The 9083-nt window shown below is 35.2% G+C and overlaps 1 protein-coding gene across 1 annotated transcript in view; it reads left to right on the forward strand.

Moving 5' to 3' along the window:
- The first annotated feature begins 459 nt into the window (after positions 1 to 459).
- LOC122801229 (mucin-4-like) overlaps positions 460 to 9083 on the forward strand; it is a 279676-nt gene continuing 271052 nt past the window's right edge. Inside the window, exons 1-2 of the mRNA XM_044070782.1 lie at positions 460 to 497; positions 1213 to 1484. Of these exons, the coding sequence (XP_043926717.1) occupies positions 460 to 497; positions 1213 to 1484 (310 nt within the window). The remainder of the gene's footprint in view (positions 498 to 1212; positions 1485 to 9083) is intronic.

The following is a 9083-nucleotide window of genomic DNA, read 5'->3' on the forward strand; positions in this document are numbered from 1 at the left end:
ACAGGCCTTTATTTGGTTCCACTGTGCTCAAAGGTGTACTCCCATGAGCCACCCAAGGAAAAGGTGCCAGGGATGCTGTCCCATCTAGTAAGAATGAAGGCGAGATAGGACAATATAACATAAAGAAGTTATGTACTCACCATAACGTTCCATGTTTGTTGTCCATCTTGCCCTTCATTCTTATGACCCACCCACCTTTCCCCATCCAAGGACTCCTAGAGGACCTGGTGGACAGTTGTTTCCTCTCATAAATGAGCTCCTTTGACTGTCTGTGGTTTCCTTGACCTGATGTCATATGGTTATTTTAGTCTTTGTTATAGTTAGCAGCAAACTAGATCTGGAGATTGCACCACTGCATGATGGGATACCTACTCTGTCACGAGCCAAGCTAGAGACTTTGAGCTAGTGTATTCAGCTGAGTCGGAGTCGAGGATCAGCTCCGAACCCCATCCAGTAAAAATGAAGGGCGAGCTGGACAGCAAACATGGAACATTATGGTGAGTACATAACTTTTTTTGACTGCTAATGCATGTTCAATGAGATAAGCACAAATTGTTTAGATTCAGTGTTGCAGCAGGTAGCAGATTTGTCTTTGTTGTTGAAGGCTGTGGATTCTATTCTCACACCAGGTAGGTTGATTGCTGACAATACAGTACAGCATGAGGGGTATTGCACTCCTGAGTTTGTCATACTTTGGATGAGATGGTAAACCAATATCCCATTTGCTTGAGTTGGTGGTTGCTCTGGTGGATGTAAAAGTTCCCACAGTATCTTCCAAAAAGAGTTGGGAAAGTTCCCCTATGCCCTAGCCAAATTTCCCCTCTTAATCTAAATACCACCTCTGGTGACTCAGTAAAGAAGCCACTAGCCTAATTGAGCTAACCTGGTTAACAAAAAAATAAAAATAATAAATTAGTATAGCCAGGCCAAATGCATACTTTAAACATTGCCCATCACACCTGTCAGTGGCTACACAAGTAAACACAGCTGAGGGAAGAAATGCAGTAAATATGTTTTTGTACAACATAAGAAATGAGTAGTCTTTTGTCTGATACCAAAACTCCTAAACCTTCAGGCCTTGTACTTAGAAACTACTCTTTTTTTTCATTATCTGGCTAATAAACTATTTTCTTGATAAGCAGAGAAAAAGTGTAATGTTATTCTGCTTGATGGCTATTTATAAAACTTGATGCTAATCTAATTTCTTTATAGTTACCAGCAGGACTCCCTAAACAAGACAATTTGCATCAATGTCAATGAATGCAATCAATCTCCAGGCCCATGTGATGCAAATTTAGGGAGCTGCAGAGACACCAATGGAAGTTTCATATGTGACTGCAAAAGTGGATATAGGATAAAAGCTGATGGAAGAACATGTGAAAATATTAATGAATGCACTGAAGGAAAATATTATTGCCCGCTGAATTCTACATGTTTTGATACAGATGGAAACTATAGCTGCTTATGTGATACTGGATTTACTGGTAAGCCAATAGTCTTTTCTGTTATTTAGTATCAGTATTTCATTTTAATGATGCAATTTTCCCATTTTTACAGGATTTGTAGCACTGCTGAGAATAATTGTTTCAACTGCCATAAACATTCTGGATTTCACTTTTTCTGTATAATCATCTATATAATACAGTTCTCACTTCTCAACATTTGATTTCTTTTTTTTTCTTTTTTCTTCTCATAGACACAAAGTAAAAAAAAAGTCATCAACACCATGTATTTTCGATGAAGCTTATAACTCTTGAAAATATAGAATATCTTTGCATATTGTTTTTGTCATACAACATGCACATCCTGTTATATGCTCAAAGTATCATACAAACTGCACATTCTGTTATGTGTTCACAGTATCATATAACACACACATTCTGTTATGTGCTCACAGTATCATGCAGCATACACATTCTATGTGCTCACAGTATCATACAACATACACATTCTGTTATGTGCTCCCAGTATCATACAAAATGCACATACTGTTATGTGCTTACAGTATCATGCAACATATACATTCTGTTATGTGCTCACAGTATCATACAACATACACATTCTGTTATGTGATCCCAGTATCATACAAAATGCACATTATGTGCTCACAGTATCATACAACATGCACATTCTGTTATGTGCTCACAGTATCATACAGTTACATTCTATATGCTCACAGTATCATACAACATACACATTTTATGTGCTCACAGTATCATACAACATACACATTCTGTTATATGCTCACAGTATCATACAACATACACATTCTGTTACGTGCTCACAGTATCATACAACATACACATTCTGTTATGTACTCACAGTATCATACAACATACACATTCTATGTGCTCACAGTATCATACAACATACACATTCTGTTATGTGCTCACTGCATCATACAACACTCACAGTATCATACAACATACACATTCTGTTATGTGCTCACAGTATGATACAACAGACACACTCTATGTGCTGACAGTATCATGCAACAGATATACTCTGTTATGTGGTATTATAGAGGGACAGAATGACAATTTGAAAATAATAAACCTGTTGGATCTTAATTTGGACCATAATTCTTTTGGACAAAGGTGCCAAATTTATCTCTACTTGTTTTCCAAGCTTATCGGATGTGTTCATGGACATCTCTAGATTTTGCCGTAAGTTGCATCTAAAGGTATTTTTTGAAAACAAGCAAGGTATAACTAGTAAATGTAATGTTGAACATGCTGTTATGAGTGAGGTGGATGAAAATGTAGGGAAGCATGTTATGGATGAGGCCAATGTCCTGTGTGAGGACGATCCATTGTTAAACGTTTCTATTTATGATTATGAAGAGGTAGAAAGATCCCCGCCCAGTGAGAATGAAGTCAGTGAATTTTTCATTGGCTATGGGAAAATAGTTTTACCTTCTGCACCTTATTGTAGTGCTTTTATGACACCCAAGTTATCGGTCAACATAATTATGTTTGAAAATGTGTCATGTAAACAAGCAGAGGTGGAATATGATAATTTTAAAAAACATGTTGGGCCCTATAATTTATCAAAAGATCAATGGGGGGTACTACAATGCTTGAGGGAACATAATGGTGAATACATTTTCATGCAGGTGGACAAGGGAGGCAACTGGGTGATTATGCATAACACACAGTACAATAATATGGCTCTTACATTATTAGAGGACCAGTCAGTGTATATTAGGCTGGATAAGAATCCAGTGAGGGAATTTAATGAAATGATATTGGAAATATTAGAAAGAGGAGAGAGACTGGGTTTTTTGAATGCAGCTAATGTTCTAAAATTGTACATCAAACGTCCAAGAGATGAATTGTTTAAAGTTATTCCCAAGATACATAAGTGTATAAGTAATCCTCCAGGAAGACCAATAGTGTCGAGAAAGGGGGCCTTCCTACAAAATGTCGGGCTATTTTTTTGGGTTTTCATTTGAAGGGTCATTTAAGTAGGGTTAGTTCCCACATTAAGAATGGAACTATGCTGTTTAACATGTTAGGTGGCCTTGAGTGGTCTTCGGACTACTATTGGGCAAGTGTGGACATGAAATCACTATACACAAACATAAGACATATGTGGGGCCTGGAAGCTATTGAGAAGACATTAGGGGAGTGTCCTCGAACAGATTACTTAATTTGCCTGTTGGAGTTCTCATTAACACACAATTGCTTCAAGTTTAATACTATTTATTACTTGCCAAGGGAAGGAACGGCAATGGGGGTGGCTTTCACCCCAGTGTATGCTATTCTATGCATGTATTTTTTTGAGAAAACTAAAATCTTCAACACAGCGTTTTATAAGAATAGAGTAATATTTTTTTAAATATATATAGATGATTTAATCTTTGTTTGCAAGGGGGGACTGGAGGAGTTTGAAGGGTTTATACAAGGGTTAGAAAGGAATGAATATGGCCTTGGGTTTACATTTAAAACAAGTAGGACATCCATCCAATACCTGGATTTGGAATTTTATGTCGATGACAAATTTCTAATAGCGTTTAGACCTTATCTAAAAGACACTGCAGTTAATAATTTTTTTAACTGCCGATAGCATGCATGGCCCCCATCTTTTGGATTCTCTACCCTATGGTGAATTTTTACAGATAGCGAATAACACATCTGGCAAGAAGGATTTATCTAATGAATTTAGAGTAGTGAGAGATAGACTTCTCAGTAGGGGATATAAAAACAGCATTTTGAAGTCAGCAGAAAATAGAGTTAAAAAAGTTAGGTCTAGCACATGAGATAGGATTCAGAGAGAGTGGAACCCCCATGTATAGGCCCATGTATAGGGAAAAAGAGTTGATTAGTGTGGAAACGCATGAACCCCTATTTTTTGTAAACAAATTTTCTCCATTCTCGGACATTTTGAAACAATTGATAAATCGGTATTGGCCCATTGTCCTTAGTGATGAAAAATATGGGGACAGTTTTCCACACAGGGTTACCTTCTCATATGGAAGGTTTAAAAATTTAAAGGAATTATTATGGACGAGGAAAATGAGTAGTGCCTTCCATAGGAAGGGCAGTTTTCCCTGTGGTAGATGTATGGTTTGTAGGAACAAACTGTTTTAATAAAACAAACTCCTTACAAATTTAAATAAAAAAATCACATGATCAGTGATCAGCTGATCTGTTAAAATATCATGAATATTAAGCAGTCAGGTCATTAGTAAAAAGCTGCAACATATTGTCATGCTGCAACAAACCATATCCACTTATTATCTCCATCGCCAGCGTAAAAATAACATTTTAAAACACAACAAGTATTGTACATGTTTAAATAATATGTTCCAGCAACAAGGGTATCCTGAAGATTTGATTCAGTCCTTAATTATGGAAGTGACTTATAAATGACAGATAGGGCAGATAGAACCACTATTGAATAAAGGTTTTGCACCAGATAATACTAGCCATAACTGCAATATAAGAGAACCTACCAGTGATGATTCTTTTCTCCTTGAACATTCCCATATGATTGGATCCAACAAAGATTTCAGAAAGAGTTTTATTACTACATTTAATAATAACAGTGAGATGATTCAATCTATTATTTATAAAAATTGGGAATTTATTACATTAGATAAGTTTTTGGTTATTAATTATGCCCAGTTACCCAATGTAGTTATTAGAAAAGGAGCTAACCTTAAAAGACTGGTAGAAAGGAATAAGAATTTTTCCTTCTCTAAAACTGTAGGAATGACCATATGTGGGTGTTGCAAGATGTGTAAACATATGGAGATAGGAGAGACATTCCACATAAATAAAAGAAAATATATATTGAGAGAAAAATTTCACTGTAATTCCAAATTTGTGGTTTACTTGGTGAGGTGTAAAATGTGCTCCGCATTTTACGTTGGAAAAACCGATCGTAGACTCCGAGATAGAGTCTACGAACACACCTATGTCATAGAGAGAAACAAATTAGAGAGTCCCTTAGCAAGACATACCTCACGGCAAATGAAAATCATGCTTTTGTGTTTAAAGCAATAGACCAAGTTAGGATAGATATTAGGGGTGGTCCAGTTAATTGGTTACTGGAGGAATGTGAATTAGCTTGGCAGATCAGACTTAATGTTTTTTCAACACCAGGTCTGAATGAGTCATGTAACATTGCTTGTCTTTTAAAACTTAAAAGTTTAGTTAGATAGAATAAGTAGACCATTTGTTATTATTGAAGAGCATAATAACAGTTGATAGGGGAATAGATACATATAGTATAAAACAGGTCTTAGACAACAATCCATATGTAAACATTTGAAAGTATTGACCTTAACAGTCGGCTGTCAGTTTAAGAGTCGGTAGGAGCAGTATCTTATAACATAATGATAAGTTATAAAAGTTAAAAGTTATAAAGTTAGGCAATAGAAGTATCGATGGTTGTTCTACTGCATTCTGACTGGTCCAAACACTTGAGAGGGTTATATAGTGAATGATCCTACTTTCATTGTACATAAAAACATTTTTGAAGTTGTTTTATATGAATAGCAGCATAATATGAACACAAGGCATGTAGATTTTTATTTTCACCTTTGCCGCATTATTTTTACATGTACAATATTTGTTGTGTTTTAAAATGTTATTTTTACGCTGGTGATGGAGATAATAAGTGGATATGGTTTGTTGCAGCATGGCAATATGTTGCGGCTTTTTACTAATGACCTGACTGCTTAATATTCATGATATTTTAACAGATCAGCTGACCATTGATCATGTGATTTTTTTTTATTTAAGTTTGTAAGGAGTTTGTTTTATTAAAACAGTTTATTTCATACTTTGCAATTCTGTTGGGACCTTTGTTTTGGATTTTCTTGTCGGTTAGTTATTTTTTACCCAGTTTGGTTTGTAGGAACATCAGGAAATTGGATGGGGAGAATATTAATGGGAAAACATACAGTGCTATGGACCTATATAATTGTGACTCAAAGGGAGTTGTGTACATAATTGGATGTAGTTGTACACCCACCAAATGGTACATTGGGCAGACCAAAAGATCTGTAAAGAGGAGAATGATGGAACATTTGGGGGACATCAGGAGACACAGAGTGGAGAGTCCCATGGCAGATCATTTTATACAAAAACATGGGGGTTCCAAAGAGTCTTTCTTTTTTAGTGTGCTAGCCAATCCAAGATTAAACAGTGGGGATATTTTGTTAGACAGGTTACTTCAGCTGGAGACTAAATGTATTATAAATTATAGAGCACTTTGTCTCAGGGGAGTGAATTTCGAATTGAATTTGAACTCATAGTTCCTTTAGGACAAAATTATGTTCTGACATAACATTCTGTTTGCCAGTGAACAACATGGTATCAAAGCAGTTAAATATTACAAATACTAACAATATCAATCATGTTGAGCCACACAGAAATCATTTATGAATGCATAATATAACGTTATGTTTCTTTCTCCTGTTCTTTATGGTCGGTCAATGGAATTTCTTTTCGCACATGGTCATATAGGGTGTTGGAGACATTGGGGCATTCATAAAATCAGAGCACATATACAATGAAGTGTAACAATTTTGTATTTGTTTAATTCATTGAGGAACATGTGTTTTTTTATGCATGGTTTATATGTTTATACAGGTAATATGGAAGGGGCACTTTAAGTGTTTTGATACTGTTTTAATGGATGTATAAAGATTATTGGTCGAAAGCAATTTTAAAATTGATGATGTATGAGCATATAAGCAGCTGTTTGATGTAAATTGTTATTCCTTTGAAGGTGAAAGCCGTGGTACCGGAATGCATCAGTAAAAAGTTATACCGATCTTTTTCCTGGTGTTTGGTGTGTGTCTTTTGGATTGTTTGGAACTTTGGATTTGTGTATGTTCCGCAATATCATACAACATACACATTCTGTTATGTGCTCACAATATCATACAACATACACATTCTATGTGCTCACAGTATCATACGACATACACATTCTATGTGCTCACAGTATCATACAACATACACATTCTGTTATGTGCTCACAGCATCATACAACATACACATTCTGTTATGTGCTCACAGTATCATGCAATATACACATTCTGTTATTTGCTCACAGTATCATACAACATACACAGTCTGTTATGTGCTCACAGTATCATACAATTACATTCTATGTGCTCACAGTATCATACAACATACACATTCTGTTATGTGCTCACAGTATCATACAATGCTTACAGTATCATACAACATACACATTATGTTATGTGCTCACAGTATCATACAACAGACACACTCTGTTATGTGCTCAAAATATCATGCAACAGATATACTCTATGTGGTCACAATATCATACAATATACACATTCTGTTATGTGCTCACAATATCATCCGATATATACATTCTATGTGCTCACAGTATTATACGACATACATATTCTGTTATTTGCTCAAAGTATCATACAACATGCACATTCTGTTATGTGCTCACAATGTCATACAACATACATATTCTGTTATGTGCTCACAGTATCATACAACATACACATTCTGTTATGTGCTCACAGTATCATACAACATACACACTCTTTTATGAGCTAACAGTATCTCTTTTCTCCATATGACTACATGCAGGAGGATTTATTTTAAAGTCTTCCTCAGAATATGAAGACACATCACTTGAAAAATGTGCGTATACAAAGGAGAAAATATATTTATATTTGAATTATGTCTTATATTATTGACTTATTACAGATAGTTCCTGTTATTCTGAGTGTTTCTTATTGAACAGTGGCATTTTTTTTTGCACATGTAAATCACAATTACAGTGCTAACTCACAGATGTCTGTGAATATAAAGTAATATTTAATATGTATATGTATATATATATATATATATATATATATATATATATATGTGTGTGTGTGTGTGTGTGTGTGTGTGTGTTTATGTATGTATATATAGATATAGATATATATACATATATATATATATATATATATATATATATATATATATATATGTATGTATGTTTGTGCCAGTGGTTGTGTTATCATATATGAGATCACTGAAGCTGAGTTATTGTTTTCACTGAAGAAGTAATTGAGTGATCTGCCTCAGTGGATAACTGTTTCATGGAAGTGTGTATTTGTAACAGTAAGATCTCCATGTAGTAGCTTTAAAAAAGTTTCTGTTTATCCCTACTGCTATGCAGTCTCAGAGTTAGAGTATTTACAGAAATGGAGTGAGGGACTTGTTCCTGCAAAATCACTGGCTTTGTGATTTACATGATCTTTTTTTACAGTTGGTTAACTACAGGTGAAATGGTTGGCTAATCAGCAATGGAAATTCTACATGGACGGCAGGTGCAAAGACACAAAAGTCAAAGTAATCCACAAAAGGATCGCCAGCACCCACTGGAATGGATTCATAAAGACTTTATTAAGTCAAACCACTGTCAACAGACCAGTTTAAGCTATCAGGCCTTTCCCAATGTATATTATTAACTGCAGTGAACCACATTATATGCAAACCACAAAACAATGAACATGATTATTACGTTGAACTCACAAGTGATCATTCAAAGCAGGTGGAAACAATCCCCCCAGTCTCACTATCCATGCTTTC

The sequence above is a fragment of the Protopterus annectens genome, chromosome 4.part1 (genome assembly GCF_019279795.1).
Source record: "Protopterus annectens isolate FY-2018-M chromosome 4.part1, PAN1.0, whole genome shotgun sequence".
In the NCBI taxonomy this organism is placed as follows: domain Eukaryota; kingdom Metazoa; phylum Chordata; order Ceratodontiformes; family Protopteridae; genus Protopterus; species Protopterus annectens.